This window comes from Haemaphysalis longicornis, unplaced genomic scaffold, assembly GCF_048455015.1.
Source record: "Haemaphysalis longicornis isolate Haplotype H1 unplaced genomic scaffold, Haemaphysalis longicornis Haplotype H1 scaffold_1, whole genome shotgun sequence".
NCBI classification, from domain to species: Eukaryota; Metazoa; Arthropoda; class Arachnida; order Ixodida; family Ixodidae; genus Haemaphysalis; species Haemaphysalis longicornis.
The window spans coordinates 310,152,998-310,176,965 of NW_027526203.1; the positions used below are offsets into that span (position 1 = coordinate 310,152,998).

The 23,968-nt window shown below is 47.0% G+C and overlaps 1 protein-coding gene across 1 annotated transcript; it reads right to left on the reverse strand.

The window, feature by feature from the left end:
- Window positions 1–2,772: 2,772 nt before the first annotated feature.
- On the reverse strand, window positions 2,773–10,930 carry LOC144170112 (uncharacterized). The gene is made up of 4 exons (XM_077699688.1): window positions 10,919–10,930; window positions 6,718–6,904; window positions 3,125–3,616; window positions 2,773–3,070 (listed from the first exon to the last, which is right to left on the reverse strand). The coding sequence occupies exons 1-4, from the start codon at window positions 10,928–10,930 to the stop codon at window positions 2,829–2,831; spliced, it is 933 nt and encodes a 310-aa protein (XP_077555814.1). The 3' UTR covers window positions 2,773–2,828.
- Between the last annotated feature and the right edge of the window lie 13,038 nt (window positions 10,931–23,968).

Genomic DNA, 23,968 nt, shown 5'->3' on the forward strand with positions numbered 1-23,968 from the left:
TCAGGCAACCAACACGAGTAGATGATATTATAGATCAAATAAAGAAAATAAAACGGACTTGGGCTGGCCATGTAGTGAGACGAAGTGACAACTGTCGGACCACCAGGGCAACAGAGTGGACACCAAATACGGGTCTAGAAGAAAGGGACGGCCAATGACTCGATGGAGGGACGAAATAAGGAAATTCTGCGCAAAGAATGGATTCGAGCTTTGCAGGACAGGAGCGGTTGGAGGTCAATTTGAAATGCATTCGTCCTGCAGGGGTTCGAAGTAGGCTGTTGATAATTATAATGGTGGTGACGATGTGGTGTAGGGCAACAAAATTCGAATTGCCGTTGCAATAGTAGTGCAACAGTTTTATTTTGTGGTAGGGGAAACGGGGGAAGGTGTGGCTAAACCCTTATGAGTGAAATCAAAGAGGGTGGTTGTTCCACAGAGATTGACAACTGCCGAGAAACAAGGCTGTTCAGCAAATTCGAGTAGGCAGCGAGGGGTTATTGTTTCTATATACGCCACATCCTTAGACACGGCGTCACATAAGGCATGTTCATGTATTCTGTGCACCAAAAGGGTGCTTTCAATCAGAACTATCAGAATCAGAACTACAGTAGGCCAGGACATCAGGCGAGTTTTCATAAATGTTGCCGGCAGGCGCATTACAACTTATATTTATAAAGCGTATCTTCCGACCTCGTCGTGGTTCCACTCAAGTTTTTTTTCTACCAGGGGTGCCAGCGGGTTTGGAGGATATAAATAGTGTAATTTTGCCTCCACGCCATCATGTCATTCGTCACTTCATTCTCAGTAAACAATTTGGTTCCATTGTATAACGTTGAGAAAGAGTTTCCAGCCAATAAAAGGTAGGAATAATATTTTCACTCGTGAATTTGTGACACTTCTGGATGCTTGTGAATATTTGCCAGCATGTTGAATGTTTTTACATGTATACCACGACCGGTATACATGAAGACTACTGAGCCGATTCTTTAAACCGTCAGTATTAAATTACGCCAGCTACCACAGGACAGTTTATACTCAGCATCGAGGGGATAATGACGAAAAGAGGCACATTGTTTGGCGATGTCACCATCTTTGGCATTTTGTGTTTATTTGTCAACATGAACGGTGTGCTTTGTACATTCATATACAAGAGTTTTCCTCGCAGTGCTGTGAGGTGGATCGGTGTTGGACTTTGGCAGGGTTTCTCCATTCCTTGTGCATTTGGCTGGGATTGGCGGCATCCTCTGAAAGAAATCAGCATTTGGAATGGAAACCTGTGGAGCGCCTCGGTATTTTCCAACCCCAAAAGGCGACTATGTGTTCACTCTGCGTTTTACAAGGAGCACATATGTGAAATTTGGAAAGCACCTTTAATAAATCCTTTTGCAACCTTGCGCTAAGAAATTCTCCTTGTAAGAATAAATTACGGAAACTGGAGAGTGTAAAAAATAGATAAGATCCTGGCAGAGTAGTTTTTGGATTGTTCAAACGTTCAGAACCTATATCTTCCGCAAAGCAAACGTACACATATCAAGCTAATATAAAAAACGACCCTCGATGATATGAAAGATTTCAGCAGCACTTTTGTTTAGTCCGCACTCGAGACAGAATGTGAAGCATTAAAAGGACCGTGAATACAACCTCTAGCTTTTTTTTTCCAACTGCTTTATTCGATAGGTTTGGTACTCATACCGGACCCCACATTTGTTTGACGGGCAAGGTTGATGCTCCTCTAAAGAATTAAGTATTAAAAGGGAATTCAAAATTACGCGCCTCCTATGCTGTAATATGAAGGGCCAAGGACTCTGTGACACACAAAGGAAGCACTAAGAACAGGTCAGTAAGTATGCTGACCCGACTCTGTCATGCAGGAGCCTGAAGGTGGTAGTAAAACGCCAAGCATAAGGCCCTAGCTGGGCGGGCTTGTCGGAGTGTAATGAACGTACGCCGTGTAAGGGCGTCACTATGAGCTTCGGTGTTCCTTCGGGCTATGAAACTGACCAGAATCGAATGACATAAGCGGATCATCATTAACAATCAATGCTCATATAAGCAAGCGGCGAGCGTAATCTCTTCCAGATTGTTTTCATTTCGAGTGCCATCGCGATGTTACCAGACCTCCTCAGAGAAGGCGCAGCATCCTCGGTGATTATTGCGTTTGCCTGGGACTCATCCTGGTTTCCCATACGTTTTTACCTTTGGCAATCGCTTGATCACCACAAAGCAGCGTCATACTGAATTTAGTCCTAATGGCCTTATCTGCAGCCTACAGATTTATTTTAATTACGTTGTTTTTGTTGGGTCAATTCGCAAGTTATCCTTTTGAAGCCAGAAGTCAGGTACATGAAGGTAGTTAAATGGTCATTAGCTTTTCTTCTGTTTTCGTTGTTATGGGACTTGCTTATCTTACAGACGATTGCTTAAAATCGGCATAAATATTGCTCGCAAGAGCCAGTCTTCCGAGCACACGAAACTTGAACGTTCTATACAGTCATTTGAGGGCCCTTTGTTATACACTCTATGACATTATGTTTGCTGTCTTCTAGTAATGCAATCTTTCAAGATGCAGTGATTGTATAGGCAGACCATTGTAAGTGTTCGATAATGAATGTATATTCTTTAGTTCGACATGTTTGTCGTGAGGTTCTCCGCAGGCCCCGCAACTAGGTTTAGTAGGTGGATTCAATCTGCTATCAAGCAAGTACCTCAAAAGCCAAGCATTGAGAATTGTGGCACAAAACGTAACGTACTTACACGAAGTGTTGAAGAAAAGGCCCTTTTCTCCTGTAGTCTTCTCATGAGGCTAGAAACAGGGGGGGGGGGGGGGGCTACCACCAGCCGCCACCGCCTCCAGCTCCACCACCACCAGCTTGCCAGCCACCACCTCCACCACCGCCGCCGGCTTGCCAGCCACCGCCTCCACCGCCGCCGCCGGCTTGCCAGCCTCCACCTATTCCGCCGGCCTGCCAACCACCGCCGCCGCCTCCACCGTGGCCTCCACCGCCGCCTCCACTGGACGTCGTTGTAGTCTTGACAAGGAACACATGCTTTCCTCCGCCTCCAGCACCCCCTCCGTGACCGCCGCCGCCGCCGCCATGTCCGCCGCCTCCGAAGCCGCCGCCGCCATGGCCGCCGCCTCCGAAGCCGCCGCCGCCATAACCGCCGCCGCCACCGCCTCCACCATGTCCTCCGCCACCACCGAACTTGCTCGTGGTCCGCACAACGAAGACGTGCTTTCCACCGCCACCGGCACCACCTCCTCCACCACCGGCTTGCCATCCTCCTCCGCCGCCGCCGCCTCCGGCTTGCCAGCCGCCTCCGCCGCCTCCGGCTTGCCAGCCTCCCGCTCCTGCTCCTCCACCGGCTTGCCAGCCGCCGCCGCCACCGCCAGCCTGCCATCCGCCGCCACCGCCGCCAGCTTGCCAGCCGCCGCCGCCGCCTCCGCCGCCGCCGCCAAGTTGCCAACCGCCGCCTCCACCACCGCCTCCAAGCATCCAGCCGCCTCCCGAGGGTTGCCAACCGCCGCCGCCGCCGCCGCCGCCGCCGCCATGGCCTCCTCCTCCTCCGCCACCACCGCCGTTAACTTTGCGAATAATGTAGACGTGCTTACCACCTCCTGGAAGCAAATCAGAGGGTTTCATTTCAATCATCAGTATTCCACGACTTTTTAGTAGAGTAACCTTGGGTTAGTTTGCTAAAACCTAGGTTGCTAGGTTACTAACAACGCACAGATGGGTCCTGCAGCTACAGAAAAATTTAGAAACACTAAGGGACCAAGTGCTCCCCATAATATCCGTGCTTGGCTACATATTGCAACAACTTACACCTCTGCGGGCATACGTCATTCAGCTGCTTCTTGCTGCATTGGGTCCTCCAATGGCTAGGGTTTTTGCGATTCGTACGCAAGATATATTTGCCATAGGTGCCGATTTCCTCAGCAAAATCGTTGCACCACACGTAACACTCGAAAAAGGAAATCTGCAGCTGTGCATTCTAGCTTGCCACCGCCCACCAAATATTCTCGTTCTTCAATGCCGAACATGCAAATTTATCGTTTTATTTTTCTGTTTACGTTTGATATTTTTGAAGGAATGGCATTAACCGAGCAGATGTGTTTGTTCTCACCATTTTCTCGGCACAAAAAAAAGCTTAGTCATTTGATTGCATCCCTGTCCGAATAACAATGATTTCTGACTTCATTCTTGTTCCTGCGCTCTTGAAGGTTCTTTGCCAGCGCCGCACGGGAGAGATAAAACGCTATAAAACACAACCAAGCAACACAGAGTTTCTTGCCGATGGATCTTCTTGACTCGCTATAAAAGCTATGCCGAACTGAAAGAGCACTTTTCCGATTTTTCCTCCCTGCGCGTTCAACAACGCCTGAATGCACCGTCAGCGCATCCCCTCAGTGTAACTCGGTTCTCCCCCTCCAACCACTTTTTTGCGTCGTTATTATATTAGGGACCAGAGAGTGAGATTCCGTCTTCTTTTGGGAACAAGACCGGTGTTTCCCTCGCGCACCTAGTGCCACCTGCTCCTTCGCTTGGAACACTTTTGCCTCCGCAGCCTACCAGGAAGAACACTCACACGATTTATTGTCTTTTTTTATTTTCCTCTCAATTTTTACCACTTTCATGTTTGTAGGGATTCGGGAATAAAATCTGTTCGTCTGTTTTTTTCACCGCTTTTCCACCGACTATTCATTTACGGTGTTGCGTACAACACTTTACGGAGATTTATTATCAGTACTGTTTCCTGCACCCCTCTATAGACCTCTCTACGATAATTGATTGGCCTTGCTGTTCTTAAAGGGGCCATGCAGACAAAATACACGTTTGTTTTATTCGAAAGATGTGGTGTTTTGTAGTGCCCCCAGCGCTTGTCCGGCAGCAAATAATGCTTTATTCACCGATAAATTAATTAATTTAAGTTAAAAGTTTGATTCTATCACTGAATCGTGTGTTTCGTGACTTCTGCGATAACATAACAGAGACAGGTCGTCAAGCCAACGTTAGTGCGCTGTTTATTATGCAGCGTACTGTATAGCGTCTTTTTTACAGTTAGTCCTCCCGGATGGCGCCACCATACTCAGCAGGGTCGCTCTCTGCATTTGCTTTCTTTCTGACCGTATTTGCACATGGATTGGTTTTGCCACGGCAGGTAGTAATCCTTTCGTGAAACATGGGGTATGTTTGACAAACAGGGTCACGTAAGAAAATGTCGCTTACGCCAATCGGCCTGTGTCGTGTGAGGCAACCCCAAAGCGCCATACTTCTGTGCAACTATAACGAACGCAGTGCGCGCAGTACCAACAACAGTACGCACTGAAAGTTCTAGTCCTACGTGTACTTTCGTAACTTCCATTGTTCACCCCACCATTATTAGTGTTCTAACATGAATATGCCTTGCATTTAAGCGAAAATAGCTCGTTCTGCAAGCTTATAAGACCTCCCTAGCTTTCGTTTGCTTTTGCCGGCGTCAACCAAGCGCGAGGGTGCGCATATTACGTCATAGGTTCTAGTGCGGAAAATGAGCTAGTAAGTCGCATGGCCATTCCCTTTTTTCCTTATTATATAGCTTATTTCAGCGAAATCTACGTTACACGTGCGTCAGTTTGATTCTAATGAGACAATCGTTCGAATGAACCAAGCGTGTTTTGTCTGCATGGCCGCTTTAAGCGAATTTGTAAAACACCTCTTTCCTCATGCACATCATTTTCTTTTTCAAGCTACATGCGGATACCTTGCCCACTACTGTGTAGTAGGAATATTTCTTTGCTTCGGTTAACTCTCGACTTTACGATGCTACAGAAACAATTGGGCACTGTTTCATTTACTGCAAAGATGCTATATGGTTGTGGGATGTGCTTCAACGGGCAGACAGTACTTTCCATTAACTTTCCATTAAGTACTTTCCATTAACACTCCCCAGTGTGCAATTCCATGCAGCTCCCTGCGATGATGTTCCTTATAACGTGTTTTTTTCTGATGGCCGTAAACAGTTTATGGCCCTGTACAGCTGATGGCCCTACACAGAAAAAAACACTGATCCTGTGGTATCTTCCAATTTGCACTTTAGTAAAATTATAATTAAGGAAAGGTTACCATGACTGAAACGATTTTAGACCTCATTGGTATCTGTTCTGCACCGGTGTGCGTCATTTCCTTGTTACTATCAGGAATTGTCACTTTTTGTGCACCAAACTCCAAATTACCCGTTTCGCTTTGTACTATAAACGATTATGTGTAAATAGTTCTTGCCTATATAATTCTATAGGTTTCAATAAAATACCATGAAACAAAAAGGAAAAAAACCCTCGGAGCCTAGAGGTAGGGTCGTGCGTTTTGGAATGAACGCCCCAGGTTTGAGTCCCAGCAACACCACTATCTTTTCCAATACCCGGGATTTTTTATGGTAAAATGTTCCGTGAGCTCAATTCTGGGCATTCTTTTCATAAGTAGGTAAAAGTTATTTGGTATCTTTTAGATCGCATTATACAGGGTACAACATATCGACGGGCTTGTCCCTATTTTTTAACAGAATACCGCAGCCAGCCTATAAATGGCCCATGGGAAACAATTTGCGAACGCGTTTAGATGTACATTTTCAACGCACTAAACAATAATACCAAAGAGCACTACCAATGCAGCATGTAAGGTCGCTGGGTGAGCAAGGGGCACTCACCTCCACCGCCGCCTCCACCGCCGGCTTGCCAACCTCCGCCGCCAGCACCCCCTCCGGCTTGCCAGCCGCCGCCACCTCCTCCGCCTTGCCAGCCACCGCCACCTCCTCCGCCTTGCCAGCCGCCGCCACCGCCGCCACCGGCTTGCCAGCCGCCGCCGCCGCCGCCGCCGCCGCCTAGGTTACCAGCTAGGGCCATCCCTACGAGGGAGGCTAGCACAATCTGCGAGGGCGCAAAGAAAAATATTAATAACTTTCATGTGACCCCCATGGCTTTCCTGCTAAACTCGGGACATTTTCTCTGGTTAAATATCCTTTTCGATGAACACCTGTAGGTATGGTTTACATTTAGATGTCTGTGCACAACAGTTGTCGATGTTCGGTGGGGGAAACATATATTGAAAGGCGCTTCCGTACGTCGGCCTTGCCACCACAAAAATCACGCCCTTCATTCGATTTGTTGGGCGTCTTCATTCCCAGAGCGCCCCACCTAGCCCTGATTGCTCAGCCTTGGACATTGAGGTGAAGCGGACCCACAAGTGTGTCTCTGTACATTCGCCGCCCGAGGGCTCATAAACAGTAATGGCAACATATCGGACTTCTTCATCAAATAAGTTTTTCAAAAAATAATGTTTAAGCAAGGAGTATAAGTGTATGCCCGATTCCAATACAAAAATCGTCCCTGCGTACGTAACGGCCCATCGCCAACGTGCCGTAAAAGTCGAAACCCACCCCCAAGTTAAGTGGATTTATTAGTGCAGTAATGATTCAGCTCCTTGTAAAAGGCACTTTCCGGTTATTCCCCATTTTAAGCCAACCAGTAATGTAACAAGGAATAACAAGGACAGCAGCGCTTCCAAGCTCCTAATGAGGTACAGGAGCGAATGAGTAAGGTAACCTGCCGTAGACGAACTTCCCTGAAGAGCATGATTACGATTCCCCTCTGCGTAATCGAACACACACCCTTCTCCTCCATCCGGCACCCACATAGTGAGGACAGAATTGCAGGCGAGGAGAAAGTTGCGCCTCTTTTCGTGTCTATGAATGCTTAAACAAGGAAATAAATGCAATTGCTTTATTTCCTACAAAGCATGGCCAAAATTTTACCACAGCAATTCGGGAAAAGAAGTCAATCAAAGGCGACTTCGCGGGCATGAAAACCCAGCACAGTGTCTGCCCTTTGGTCGAGCACGAACTATGTCCTTTCAATTTTGTTTTAATTACTTTGGCAGAGTAATTAAAAACTCAGTTTTTTGCCCAGCGTTGTTAAGGTTGTTTGGTTGTAAAACCTAATACGAAAGCACAAATCTCGTAACAGGATATACGCCGTCTTGAGTATAACGGGACTGCGATTCTGAGAAGCAGTGCTACTGAAGTTTAAGGAACATAGCGGGGCGTAAAAAAGTAATAATAAACTAAATACAACGTTCGCCGACTCTATTAGTTCAGGCGAACCTTGACACGTGTATCTTAGCCCCTGAAAGCGCTACGTTTCCGTTTAGTGCTTCAGTGTGCAATAAAAAGAAACTCCCCACCAAGACACCGCTGAAAGACTAGCCAGACACAGCCTACGTGAAATACCAATTTCGGCAAGGAACGGCGCATATCGTTGAATAAAAGCAACCACCACCTGATTTGATCATCCACAAACGTCCTCTATGCTGTGCCATCAATACCGCGGGCAAGCAAGGCACTGGTTGTTTCACTCTATGAATTACTTGTCGGTAACACTGATTGGTGATTTGGGGGTGCTGTGGGGAAGTAGCTCTTTCAGGGGTCTTAAATTGTGGATTGCTCAGACGCGCTTATATTAGATAACCTCATTGCAACATGAAGACGGGGAATACAAAACGTTTCAATCACTCACTGTGTTTATGGGAAGCGCTTCAATGCACCCAGAAAATAATTTGCGATTGAAGCTCAGAATCTCACTGTCAGTTACAAAGCACGTGCGAAAGTTTTTCGTCATATATTTCAACTTCATGGGTGGAAGGTAAATTCTTGTGCAGTTATCCGATTTTACTGTAAGAAATTTTCCTCCAGGCGGCTAGGCTCCCGATTGGAAAGCTGCGAGTGCTGTCACGCGAGCAATTTGCAATGGTATTCGCCAGTGATGGCCGCATGAACGTGGGGAGCCCGAGCACCCGCCTCGTGATGGTAAGGAAATCGCTGTTTCAATTCCTTAATTACCTCAAACGTTCTCGAAGAAGCAACAATGCCATCAGTACTACGGTACTGTCATGCCCCACCTCCTTGTTATACGCAAATTAAGTTGCTGTTTTTTTCTGTAAAATCTGCAACTGTGCTATGAGACGCACCTAGGAGGGTTAAGGGTGCAAATTAATTTGGCCTCCAAACGATCTTGAATGCGCATTAAAACTTAGTACACACGGTCGTTTTTCTTTGTGACCACTGTCGGGGACAGAAATCGCGACCTTGTGCTCAGCAGCACAACCCCCATTCCACTCGCCACTGCTGCGGGTTTCCACCTTTTGAACGTTGACCCCTCGAAATTCATCAGCACATAAGGGAACTATGCTTGATGTACTAAGTAAAGGCGTTCCAAGAAGGCGTGTACCGGCTCGACCGAAGCATATTTAAGTGTAATACCAGCAGTTTGTTGGGGTCCACCGGCTCCCCGAGCAAGTAAGGTTTTCTCGATCGTGGCAACTTAGCATTAGGTACTGCCCTACTCAGACGATCACAGCAGTAAAATACTTCCTTGCCATAAAATACTTGTCTAACCGAGTCCGAGGGCGTTTAAAAATGGGAGCAAGCTAAGTTTTTAAAAAGAGGGATCTTAAGTTGGCAATAGTGTTCCTGTCTTCGTTTTCGCCATTGGTATACAACCCGGCAAAGTATCTTCCGTTGCGCTAATGGTGCATTGACGTGCAATCAACTACGTGACGTGTAAGAAATAATGACTGACTGTGGGGTTTAACGCGCTGAAGCTACACCTGCACTGTGAGGCGTGCTGTGGTGGAAGGCTCCGGATTAATTTCGACCACCTGGGGACCTTGCCATGGTGACGGCTATCGGTCACATCAGCCAGCAATAAAAAAACGTCTCCATTAAGGTGCAACCTGTTGAAACAAGGTGTCGCTCGCGATCGGAGCTTGTGAACACTCACAATTATCGAGAAAAGTAGTAGACAAAGGAAAGTGTGCAAGACTCCAAAGAGGGGAACTGGTATAATTTAGAGTGTCCCTCGAAGTGCTGCATTCGCCAACGTCGCATTCTCCGCGCTTTCTGCAATCACAGAGTGAGAGGGTGCACGTGGGACAGCATGAAACTACCTAACACTCTCTGTGAACCTTGAAGTGCGCGTACGTACGGAGCGCGACATCATACACAGTTGAGCGTCGTTTCCGTTGTGGATTCGAGCAAACGCCAAATGGAAAATCCATATGCGATTCCACTTCCCTATGTGTTTCCAATTCAAGCCTCCTACGATATTTTCGGGATTCTATACCACTTGTGATCATATGCAAAATACGGCGCAACTCTTATGTTATATATTCCAGATTCCTTCTCGCCTACTTACGCGCGCCACTAAGCAGACCGCTTCATAACCCGTTCTAAGCTGTGAAAGCGATCCAGAGAGGCCTTGACATAGTCCTTGGATTAGCAGAGAAGGGCGCTTTAGTCTCAACACATACAAGAAACTCTACGACCATGCAAACACCAGGAATTAGCCTTGTGGAACGTTCATTGATACGGAAGTATGTTCTACGTGTTCCTGGGGAGGGGGGGGGGGAGAGAGGGTGGCGGGGGGGGGGGTGGTTAGGTTTGATAGACTCTAGTTGGAATGCAGTTGCGTCCTCTCACTTGAAATGAAAATTTAAGCTTAGAAGGAAGGGGTAAAGTGTAAGCTGGATACCGGAAAACATTTTTCTAACTACTTCGAGGTATTAGTACAGTTTCAATTCTTTTCAACGGGATCTGCTTATTGTAAGCAGGGTAATTAATGATTTGTTCCGCTTCTATCAGCTGATTGTGAAATACGGCTTTTCTGAGAAGCTGCAATAAAGCTAAAGCCCATAAGGGCTACTCACGTAAGCGTGGTAGAGTACCGCTTAACTTTAAAGCCGGTTAGCACGGGAAGGAAGGCAGAACCGCCAGTCCCGTGGTCTGGACCACGGCAGGAACTGGGCGAGGTCATATCTCCCTGGCACCTCCCGGGTCCAGACCGCGATAAGGCCGGATGGTGGTGGCCCGAGGCCTGGCTGGGACTCACCACAGGGCGCATGGTGCTTTTCGAAACCGGCCGATTCGCTGCAAGTTGCTTGGTGTTCCGTTCACTCCCGTAACTGAGGAAGCCACTGAACGAAGAGAGCACTGGAGCGTCTTGGAGCTGTCGGCCTCCGGCTGTCGTACTTATACCCACCGAGCTCGGCAAGAAGGCAGCCCGTGTGGGGGCAGTCGATGAGAGGGGATTCTAGCTCGAGCCTATGGCCGGTGTCTCCTCGCCGCCCTCTTCGCACACCTCCCCCCTCTGCGCGAACGTCTCTCTCTTCCCCGCTCACCACAATGCGGAGGAAGAACCTTGGAAGAGAGTGACAAGGGGTCATCGCCGGTGACCCCCCGCCCCTCTGCCTTCTTTCGGCAGGGAGCCCTTTTCCCTTTCATGGACGCGCACAACGTTGTCGGCGGCGAAGTCGAGCGGTGAGGAGGACGGTGTGCGTTCCACTTTCGCTCGCCGGGGTCCGTTCCTCTCAGAATAGACCATGCAGCGTCCAGGTGACGGTCTGCGAAGAGCGCGTCCAACTTGACTTCCACTTTTGATTTCCACACTGGACTTCCTTCCTGCCTCGCTTTCTTCGCGCTTCCTCCTCGCCGCCCTTCCTTTCGCAGCGATCGCCCGGCTGTTTACTTTCGAAGCATGGATGAATCGCTCCTTGGATCGTCGTCGGCCGGGCCACGTGCTCTCCGAGCCCCGCGGAATTGTGAGCCACCTCCCACCGTCCACTTCTTCGGGTCAGGCATGGGGGCCCGTTCGTTATGGTCCTCTATGCACTGACCCCTGGCCGGAGGAGGCATTTTCTCGGCCCGTTGGGATTATGGATAGCGTGCGGCGAAGGTTCAACCGTGATTACGTGAGGATCCGGAAGTAGCCGCATCCGCTACGGGCGGCATTGGAGGCGGATTTCCTATCGCTGTAATAAGGCATGCAACACGTACGCTCGTGCTACTCCGCATGGACGGGCAAGCTTGGAAATTAGACGGACGGCAAAAAACCCGCAATTCGGCAGCGGAAATGTCCCGCCACAAAAATTTGGGGTAGAATTATTATCCCTTCGATAGAAAATTTCGCTCTATATGTCGGCATTTGCTTCAGGTTTGGGCAATATTTAGGGCTGCTATAAACTGATAACCTCCAGCTTGTACAGGAATTTCGGCCTACAGAGTGGGATTTATTCATTTCGGCAGAAGGTCAAAGAAAGAAGTGAGCGTGTAAATGAGGATTAGTTTACTGTTCAGAAGTGAGCTTGACCAGCCGATAGTCCGCACCGTCGTGCACAGTTACAGGATCGTTTTAAGTACGTCGTGGTGTTTAAATACCCGACCATCTGCATCAGTTATGTAATTCTGTACTCGACCTTCATGGGAACTACAGCCTCGGCAGGACAGGGAAAATATATTTACTTAACCCTAATAGTAGGGCGCTTAACCCTACTAGGGTGACGAACACAAGAAAATCTCTAAACTACATTTTCTATGTTGTGTGAGCACTGTAAAAATGACAGTTGTCAATTGTTTTATAGTCCTTCTGTAAAAAAAAAAACCATAGTTGATTTAGTTTTTTCTTCGAAGACGCTATTTCGTTTGTCTCCTTTTTCTGAAGGGCAAAGACTTGTACCATCGGAAACGTGCTTTCGAGACGCAAAACTAAAAAAGCACGATGCAATGCAACACGCACCTTAGCAAATAAAACGTTGCCCACTGCCACGTTAATGCAGTGCACTGGACTGCAGTGCAGAAAAAGCGAATACTTCAACTACCATCCCAACAGAAATCATGTCCCCTTACACCTACGAGGCACGTAAGCGACAGATGTGATTGATATCAGGCCGTCCCAATGCGGGCTGAAATACATCTAGGATTTATGGTGTGAGGTCGTCTAGATATGTGCATTTAAAGGTTTGACGTGCGCGTATGCACACGTGGTCGTCGATGGTGGTGGTGGATACGTTAGGGTCATCGATGGCTGACTGATTTCAGTTTTCAACCTGCAATGAGAAGAGGGTGTAGTGGTTCTAGGTTCAGGACATCTCAGCGTTAAACTATCATTGTCGGCCCGCGGCACACATAGCATAAGACGTCGCGGAACCTTGTACAAATTTTAAAAAAAATGTATAGGGTGACTCCTACACACAAGCCAAGGTGATTCCTCCCAGTACGTGTGCCCCGTGCGCGCCCTGAACAGCGTCTGCAAGCCACGCCGATCACTGTGTATATCATCCCATGACTGCTTCTGCGAGTCAACAAAGTCGTCGGGAGGTCTGATTGCGACAAAATACCTATTTGGGAGCAACCGGACTCGCACAAAACGCAGCTCATCGTAAAAATGTGCGAAGTCGATTCGTACTCCTCCGAGGCGCAATAAATGGACCACTAGTCACTGCGGCCACTCAAAGATCAGCGCGGAAGATGGCGCTACTACTGATTACGCCAGCACTCAGAAGTATCAGCAATACGCAGAATCGAAAGAAATGTTGGGTATGGCTTATTTACCGAAGAAGCCTCCATATAACTGTATATTCAGTCCGCCTGTAAGGGAGACATAGCTCCGATGTTCAGATGCTCATGTGCAAGTCCCTCTAATTCCAACGATCTGGGCATTTGAGCAGAAACACTGCTTTCACTCAACATCTCTCACTTACTGCATACAATCCGTCGCACCTTGACCGTCCTTTGCTCCTTTCTGCACGTTCCGGATTGCTCGAATCTGCCTCTGAGAATGCACTCCACCGTCCAGGCTGCTGGCGGCAAGCGGCCTCGGCATACCTCGATGCCGGTACTAATTCATCCACGATATGGTTGAAAGGCCTTAGGGTTAACAAGTAGCAAACACTGCGTATGTTTCCCTCTAGACACCTACAACAAACTCTGTCGTGTATCTGCTTTCTTTGCTGCAAATCCCATCGAAAGGCGGTGACCTTCGGCCCTGCTACAGAGCACCCTCTTCTCTCTCCACCGCCCACTTCTCACACCCTTTCCATTCCCCCTACCTCCTTCCGTGATGTAGTGAATGCGTACGGAATTCAGTTCCATTTTCCGGCGTTCGCACTGCTCAAGCGCCATTCGTTAGGACAGTTTGTGTTGCTTGGCTTGGAGTTGTTAAAGTTGACATTTGCTTTAAAGCAAAGCTTTCTAGCTCTACCAGCCAACGGTTCTCTTGTGGCGCGCGGGACAACAAACTCCCAACGCGGCGGAGGCGGCCGTGGGGGCAGGGGGAGGGGACGGAGGGTTTCACTCACGCAGCACACTAGAGATGACGCGGCGAATTTACCCATCGCTCTCCGCGCGGAAGTGCCTGCTCGCCAGCGGCGACTTCGACGGTACGGCTTTGTCGTCTGCTTTAGCGACGGTGGTTTTGGGCCTGTTTTGGTGCAGCTTCGCGTTCATTGCGTGGTGCATTCACACACCTTGATAAACCGGTTCGACAGCACCTCCAGCGTAACCCGCACCCGACGCAATTAAGTGGTCGTACGGCAAACATACTTCAAGGATTGGTTTGCAGGACGGGAAAACTAAGTGTACGAACCACATACAGACATCTGGCCGGTAGAGAAACGCTGCCTTTTGCGCACTGCTTCCCACAAATTGGAGTCCTATTTCTAAATTAGTGAATACCAATTCGGTTGTGTTTTAAGAGGTGTTACAAAATGCGAACGTAGCAACTGGTTCTCACTAATAGCGATTATAAAAGTTTTCTCAGCTTTTCGCAATTCTCAAACTTACTAAACTCACTAGTTTAAATCGGTATAAATGGGAATCCCTAAGCTCCCATGCTGAATTGTTTCGGTGTCTGCGATGGTGTCCAGGGGTGGTGTAGCCCCAAGCTAGCACACCAGGATGGCTAGGTTCCGCGTTCTCACCCTTCGAAAGACGCTACCCGCCACGGTGGCTCAGTGGCTAAGGCGTTGCACTGCTGGGCACAAGGTCGCGGGTTTGATTCCCGGCTGCGGCGGCCGCTTTGCTGATGGAGGCGAAAAGCAAAAATGCTCGTATGTTCGAGATTTCGGCGCACGTTAAAGATCCTCAGGTGGTAGAAATTAATCCGTAGCCCTCCACTACGGCGCGCCTCATCGCCTGCGTTGCGTCGGCGCGTTAAACCCTACCATCAATCAGAGACGCTCCTCTCCGTTTTCTTCCTCCCGACTCACGGCCGGGCTACAGCGGCGTCGTCCGCCGCTCTAGCCCGGCCGTGTCCGACGCTGCTCCTGTGTTCTGGACGCTGCCCCCGAAAATTCCAGATAACGGCTGGCCGAATATCTGGTTTCACTGTTTGTAGAGCCGTGTGTATGAATTCAAGTGACGTCGCATGGGCAGTTGTGGGTGTTGTTTAAAGCTTTGCTTTCCAAGCGCCTTCACAGCGTGGATTGGAGCCAATTTTTTAGATGCAAAGCATCTCTTCCTCGGGTCTATGTCCGTTGTCCTTCCGGCGTCCGTCCGCACCTCTCCTCCTCTCCACACCAGCTGTGATGACGTCACTCTCTCCCCTCCTCCTCTCCACACCACCCGTGTGCGCTGCTCCTCCTCTCCCCCTCTCCACTCCATCTGCTCTATATAACGTCGCTCTCTCCTATCCCCAACCGCTGTGCGCGCTGCTCCTCCTCTCCCCTCCCCCTCGCCACTTCAGATAAACCAGGTCCGCGCCGCTGCTTCCTTCAGTTGCTGCTTCGGTCTGCGCCGTCCGATGAGCTGACAGTGGACGCCAACGATTCTGGCAGTGACCACCGCGGTGGCTCAGTGGCTAAGGCGTTGCGCTGCTAGCACGAGGTCGCGGGTTCGATTCCCGGCCGCTGCGGCCGGTTTTTCGAATAGAGGCGAAAAGCAAAAAATTACACCATCTCCCCACGTGGGCACCCTGAGGAGGTGCAAAGATTCTCGAGTTTGCACGGCTTTGCATCTCCTCGGGGTTCCCACGAGGGAAGATGGTGTAATTTTTTTGTTTTTGTTCTTATCTCGCCTCTCTCCGACGTTGTTTTAACGGGTCGTTTTTTGTTTCTTTCTCATGCTACTCCTATTGACCATTGCAAAAAACAATGTAACCTGTGTTTTTATTAATAGAACGTTCGTACTCAACGTCATGCACGTATATAGTGCCTCAAATACACCCGAAGTTTCCTTAGCGCTAAATAATGTCTTCATGTATGAGTGAGCCATGGCAGCAGGTAAATATTTTTTCATGGTTTTGCCTATATATACTGCGCGTTCAAGCATTCTTTCAACCATTTTTTTCGGCCTGCGGTTAAATCGACAGACAGACAGACAGACCAGAATTTTCGCGTTTAGCTAGTCCAAAAATTAAAAAGCCATTCTTATCAGAGAAATGTTTAATTAGAATCCGTTGCCCCGCGACAAGCTCACTCCTAGCCCACATTACCTAAGCAAACCTTTCTTACAGTAGCAACACCAAGAATTTCTTCCCATTTTGCTCCGATTAACTCGCTAACAGAAATACCTGCCTTATGACGATGCATCTATCAATGATAATGATACGGCTTGAAATATATAGAAAACTTTATATATTCATGAGCTTTGGGCCACGTGTTTTCCACTACCCGATCTGTTTACTGAACGAAACAATTACACACTATCAAATAACACCGTACTATCAGGGAAAAGCCCTGAGTGCCCCATTTTGCGAAAAAGCGTCGTTGTTGTCTGGTACAGAAAATTGCTGCCGCTGTGAAGAGTAAACAAAATCACATTGGAGTTCGCATGGGATCTGAACAATGGGAGCCCAATGCGTTACCACTTCGCCATCTCCGAATCTTTTTATTGCCAGCGGTCGTACAAAAGTTGTTGTCGTTGTTGTTGTTTCTGTCTCCGTGATACATACCCACTTGGGGAATTGGGCAGGAATTGGGACATTTCAGTGGCTAATCTGTCCGCTTCACAGGACTATCAATTGGAAAGGCTACACGGGAACTCAATGGCACGTCAGCGGAACAGGTGCACACACGCCGCCTAGACCTCTGATTCTAGGGAAGCTGTGGCATGTTCACGTCTGCTTGCTTGAGTAACTCGCGCCAATAGACGAAGAAACGAAAGAGAAAAAGGAGGTGCAAACACGGTGTAGCAGTAAAGTAAAGAAGCCAGTCGAAGTAATTGACCCCAACAGACGAGGAATTTTTTATTGTATAATTTGGTTGTTAGCATTTTACTACACCCTTCTTTGCTGCTCTACTACCCCCTGTAAAGCAGTTTGCCCGGAAGGTATGACCAATAAATAAAAAAAATAAAAATATAAATATAAAAAAACCAGTGTATAAAGCGATATTGAATAAGATGTTTGTCGGGCCGGAACTAAGCTGTCCAAAACCGTCGTCTTTTACTTCCGTGTTTGTTTCCGTGAACGACGCCAATTTTTTTTTTTTTTTTTTTTTTGCAGATTCTGGGCTTTGCTGGTTCGTTGAAACAGAAACAAAAAATGTACTAAGCACGTGACCAGGCGTCATTTCACGCGTGTTCCTTTTCACGTCGTTGTTATTGTCACCGTTCGTTTCGTAACCTATTCAACGAGCGAATTCGCTTTTGTGCCTCATGCAATATTTCATTTTGTTACGGCTGCTCTCAGTTGAACCGTTTGAAATAAAGAACTACGCGCACACATATACACGCACACATACATTTTATTATATTTTAGTTCTGATATATACATATATATATTCAGAGTGTCGAACCGGAACCGAACCTCAACCGAAAAAAGAAATAACGGTTACCGTTTCACGGCGAAACGGTTCGAGCATCTGTTATTGATATTGCTCAGTCAATGCCATTCAGAGTTTTTTTTTCTTTCACGTACCATCAACTTCGTATACGTTGGCGCACTTTCCCCTCCAGCCAACATAAATGCTACCGACACTCTCCTTGTGGCAACAGGGGAAACGAATGAGCACCGGTGTCGCAAAGGTACGTTGCTGCTGGTAGCGCGAGCAGAGTGCAAGGCGCGTCTCGGTGCAGAGGTGTAGCACGGTGTATCAAACCCGCCAACATTTTTAAAAAAATTTGTTCACATGAAAAAACAGAAGGAAAACGCACGTCACCTGGTTTTAAAATATTATGTGTAAAAAAGTAACATCGAATAAGGAAAACTTCAAAAGGTAGATATCGCTCTATGCTTTTCTTTGTCCGACCTTTCATAACAAACGTGTCATCAGTGCAAAGGAAGCGAGTGCTCTGGTCAGTTTTGCAGGACGGTAGAGCGGACAAGTCCCATTTTTTACAGACAACCATAATAGATATATCCCGTGGAACTATTATCGTAAGGTGCGCAATTATTCATTTAGCAATAAACTGCGTCTCTCAATCTTTGAAGCAAATACAACATTAAAGGAGATCGCACTTGCGGAAAGGCGCGGCGGTACCCCACACTGTCCCATTCGCCCAGTGCTCATCAGTTCTGCTTGTTCTGCAGTTTTGTCTGTGTTGGACGAACAGCAGGTACTCGCAGTAATGGCCGTGTGCGCTGTTTAATCTTCTGGCCCGGGAGGGCGGAACTGTTCGGCGTAACGTTATTGCTTGCTGTCAATTCCAATGTCGGTTAACCACCTCCCTTTCTCCCAGCTGGCAAGCTTCAGCCACTGAACGTAATACCTCCCTAAACTCTTTAATGTTGGCTTGGGTGTCTCGCCTCTTTTTTTTTTTGACCCTATGCTGGAATCACTGATTTGCAGTCGCCACTACTGGCTATGTGGCACGCTGTGCAATTGCCCGTCCCCTTTCGAACGACGTGCTCCTCCCCGTACGTTGCTGATTTTCTCCTGAGGTTCACGCTTCCTTATAGCGGTGCCTCTCGTGAGGTGCTTACAGATCGCGGCCGTTCTTCCTTGTTCCGAGTTACCACCAACGGATCAGATTCTTGTTCTCACATGATGTCGTCCGATCCCCCTCAAGCGAATCGCCTTACGAACGCCAAAACAAGGCAATTACAGATATGTTATCTACATTTCCGCCGGCCAACAATTGCGACTGAAAAGTTTGGCTGCCTTATGTAACATTTTGGCTTACAATTTATCGCGAAACGATGCTGCCAGTTACTCTGCCTTCAATATTCTATTCTCACAAGAGTGCAATTTACCTATGCACAGCAGATCCTCTGAGTCACCTAACGCGTGTTTAGTGTGCACGCGACATCATTGTCCCTGAAGCTGTCTGGTAAACCGAGTCGCGCCAAGTAGCTTTTCTGCATTGTAAACAGTACAGAAGTCTCAATACAATCCCTAACATCGTCCCGTGCACTGTTTTCCCGGTTCTCTTGTATCCTTCACGTCACCTACGAGAAGCTGCTGTCCCGCAATGCGGATCGTTATCGTGTTACTACGCCACATATAAAATTGCTCCGGTGGCCTTCTCAGTGATATCCGTCCGTTTCTCGACATACACCACCCATGTAGCCCGCCTTAAACGCTCCACACTAACAATCCGCTTACGAAGACCCTCCCCCGTAACCGGCCTCGAAGCGGTTATTCTGTTTCCTAGAATCGATGCAACGGCACATTTGAAGGCAGTACGGAAGGCGACGAGGACGCTAAACTTGTGAGCGCAGCACTTTGCTGGTTGTCTTATGAGAGACATCGAAGAGAGTCGTCTGATCGCAGCTATACGAAACAGCAAGAGACATAGCGACAAAGACAGAAATAAATTTATCTTCCAAGGAAAGGTCAATTCTCTTTTCTGTTTAACTGCAGGGCTACACAATCATTTATGTCCAACAACTAAATGATATCCATTTCATTTATATTTCCTTGACTAAAAACACCTAAATCATATACCAATTCGCGCCAGCAAGGTCTATGCTGATAAAGTAGGAATTCCAAAACAGCGGAAGAACCATACAAAAAACACAAGGCCAACCAACAGATGTGATGTTACCTTCTTCGTATGGCTTCGCATTGTGAGCAGCTCTTTTCATTCTAATGCATCTCTAAGTAGTACGAAATTACGTGTTTGCGTGTTGACTGTTTGTTGAAAACGGAAGCTATGACTCCCTTATTCCTGGTACGTAAGCCTTCTCAAGTTGACAGAGTCGGCCACGAGGTTATTTTCCGCAAGGGAGAAAGGGAAATGTATTTCATCCGCTTCCTTCGCTCCTGATGTGGTAACTTCACGAAGTAACAATTAAGCAAGGACAGTTGTAATTATCTCTCATCGTACAGTTTGAGTCTCCCTGAGAGAGGTAATTTCGTTCTTCAAAATGCCCAATTCGCAACAAAAGACAGCAAGACAGTTTCGTTACCCTTTATTTCTCTCCAAACAAAACACTACGTTTAAAACAAATTTCTCTGCAAGAAAAACTCTGCTTGAAGAAGGTCGCTTTGTTTCGGAGTTATGTAACGACGAAAAACATATCAGGTTACAGGAAAACCTTCCTGCAGTCATGATGACGGCTTCCTACGGTTCCGTTGTGAGACAATGTACGCGTGTGGGAAGTGAGCAACAAAAAGACACATTATAGAAATATTTCATTCTACTTTTTGTGCACGCCGTTTTTTGAGCTCCCTCAATGGTGTCAGATGACTCAGCGGTTCTGAAATATACTGACATTCTCTAGTTTTCCACAGTGTGGCTGAATACAAAGAGTTTTCACCTCCCACTGTAAAAACCTCCTAAATACAAGCCCCTTCCAACTCTTATTTTTTTTGCGTGGGCGAAGTTAATTTGCCACGAAAGGCAAGTCATCGATTCGTAACGGACGTTTCTTTGGGCTACGGAAATGTAGAAATAATTCTGCAGAAAATTGTGCATACACACAGAAGAAATATACAAATGAGCAAGAAAAGTCCCACTCCTGTCTTATTCCTGTTTTTTGTTTGTTTGTTTGTTTGTTTGTTTGTTTGTTTGTTTGTTTGTTTGTTTGTTTGTTTGTTTGTTTGTTTGTTTGTTTGGAGGGCGCCTGCAATTCTTCTTTCAACTACTTCTGAAGTGATTTTATTACGTCGACAGGTGATAAGCGTTTCCTGTCCTTCGATTCTGTGGTCAAGAAGCAAATACTCGAGACAAATATTACTTCTTTGTGCACGTACGATAACTTAAAAACCCGCTAAAACAATTTATTTATCATCCTTTGTTCCTCCTATCGTTCTCGGTGCTCTTGAATGTCTGGGGATTGTTCGCGTGCTAATATGACATCACAAAGCAATATCGCAGCTATAGGCCGACTTTATTTCAGTTGAAGCAATAAACACGTCAATAACCACTTTACAGAATATTGCTACGAAAGCTGGTGCGGAGAGCAAATCACGCAGTGCTGCTCTCAGCTGGCAATAAGTACATAGCGTTCCGCGAGTTTTCGGGGCACGATACAAAAAATCGAGAGTATGCTAAGGACTGGTTACCTGTTGAATTGCGAAAGCATTACATTGACTTCAAGTACGCCATCGTTTATGGCTAATGGTGGCGCAAACATGCTTTGCTACTTTTCTAATAAGAATGTACTCCGGTATGCCTCCGGTGGTGCGATTATACCCTCTCATTACCATCGTCATGATCCTTCTCTCTTTGCGTCATTTTCTTCTTTGGGTTTCTTCCTCAAATCTTTTCATTTACTGTAATGGCGTGTACCAGCGAAGGGGTTGTTTTCTTCGCCTTTGTTTTCTTGTTTATCGTGCGCTTGTAGGCATTACATATTCGGAACTAGCAGCGGCGGGGAACAATAACATGTGTAGCCAATTAGAAAGAAAAAAAACGCTTCCGATTGTCGGAATCGAATCTGGGTACTTCGTGTCATGAAACCGGCCTCTATCCGTTAGCGCTACCATCGCATTCGAGGCGCATATCATTTCCTCTGGGTTCGTATTGCGCATGTTAGCTTTGGACAGGCTCAGTTGAAGTGGACTTCGGGTTTGAATTTTGGCAGTTTGAGTTTTGAACTTTAGGAGGGTGAATTGTTAACTTTTATTTAACTCAGTTTGCATGGAGAAGGCTTCGCTTTTAATCAACTCTCTCTTAAGAAAGTGACAAACACACGAAAAGCCAAGTTAAAGCTAGTGTAGGCGACCAGCTCCGCTGTTTCCTCAGTCTTCGCATTTCAATCACGAAGGTGACCGAATTTATTTTAACAAACCTTTGGTCGCGATTCCACGTCTTTAACTATCAATACAATTGACCTTACAAGAGCTACGGAAAGGTGCCGCTCAGAAGTAATCCCACAACGCGTACGGCCCACATGCGCTGTAATTCCCAGGTGGTAACGGCGACCGGGTTGCTTCGCCGCCCATGCTTCGAAGGGCTTGTGGGTTTGCGGTCTGGATTATGCAATCTCTGTTGCCCCTCCAGTGCTCTGTTTAGTTATGCACTGATTTGATTAATGATCGCTGTAGTACTGCATACTCCCGATGTGTTTAGTTTTCGCGACAACTTGTCAGCAATGCATGAACGCGAGTTTTCAACGACCGTGAGCGAGTGCTCGTATCTTTTCCCCTTTTAGGCTTTAGTAGCGAAGCATCCCGAATTTTTTACAATTTGGGAAATGATAAAAGTTTTCACCTGATTCGGTCGTCTACGTAACAGCCCTGCGGCATCGAACAATACACCACCATGCTCGAGTCGTTTCCGGCCACAAATTCCCAGGAGATTGCATTATGCTTCACACGGAGAATTAACTTCAAACGTCGATAATTGACACAAACATCCGCTTAATGAGAGCGTCTTGAATGAAACGTCAAGCCCTGCAAGCCAACCACGCAGCAAGGTAGGAATGGGGGTCGTATGAGTGACGTCAAAACGATCGCAGCGCCAGCCTCTCCAGCGGTGGCCCTCGCGGCAATGTAGCGCTCTGTTGTGGGCATTGCTGCTGAAAAATAATAGTTGTAGTATAGTGTATGTATTTCACAGTTTAGGGAGTTTACATAGGTGCTCGGCCCCATCACTCTCTGTCTGTTGTACACGCGGCAACGCCATTTAGAACTACAATTCAGCACTCTTCCTAAGGTGGGCATAACCTACGTACTTCTCTTGTCTGCGCGCCCATGAAACACAAGTGACCGACGCGAAAAATGACACCCTTGGTTAATAAAGTCACCTCTATTTTACACACTGTCATGGCTGTGCGATGCACAGTTCGAGCATTATGTTTCTTTTGCCGCGGCAAGGTAAAGCACAGTATGCCATACGTCATAACTCGAAAGCAAATATTTTTATTGCTTTGAAATATTGAAATTAGAACTCGACGTATGTTTTCCAGTCTGAAACATTTTATTTCTGTCATAGACTTCACCTGTTCTACTCACAGACGAGACGAACACTTTCCCTTTGAGGCCGTCTGTGTAGTGGAGGACTACGTTTCGATCATAATGAGGGTCAAATGACGTCCACACAGGTTCTCATTAACCTCTCCTGCATATGATACACGGCTGCTGACGCAGTAAATAGTTACGCGAGTTTGTTGGCTGCAATAAAAAATGTTCAGGTAAGTTTTCTTTCGGGAGTGTCAGGTTTAGAAACTATTTCGGGTGTTCTCAAGTCTTTAACTAAGGTATTCGGGTGTGTAAAAGCCGGTTCTAAGGGCTTTACGAAATGTCTCACATTTATTTATAGACGTTCTGTTGTAATTTGTAGAGTGCTGGTGTGTTATAGACTATATTTTCCCATTGCATGCAAATTGTTCGGCCAAAAACAATTAATACTCACTGTCGAGGTTTCCCATGGCGAATAGTTGCGTATCATATTGGGACAGCATCAGCTATATTTTGCAGAAAAGGTATGACTTGCCTACAGCTTGTGATTTTCACTGTGTGTTCCGTCATGACTGTGGACGAAAAGATCCTCCTCATTTCCACAGCAAGGAAGCGGTTGAGATTAGATATTTCGATGTTAGGTGATAAAAATGCATATTTATTTGGAAACTGAGCAGATTCAGACCGATGGCAGAAGCCAAATACCCAAAATTGGGATAGGTATAACTAAGGCAATGACTGAGCAGTAGAAGTTATGTACGGAGATACTGCGGTTGTTTTGAGCCCTCAATGTGACATGTAGCTTTCCGTTACCCTTTCTTGTTCACTTTGTCCGTTCTACTAGTCGGTTCAGCATAATCCTGCACAAGTGAAATGCT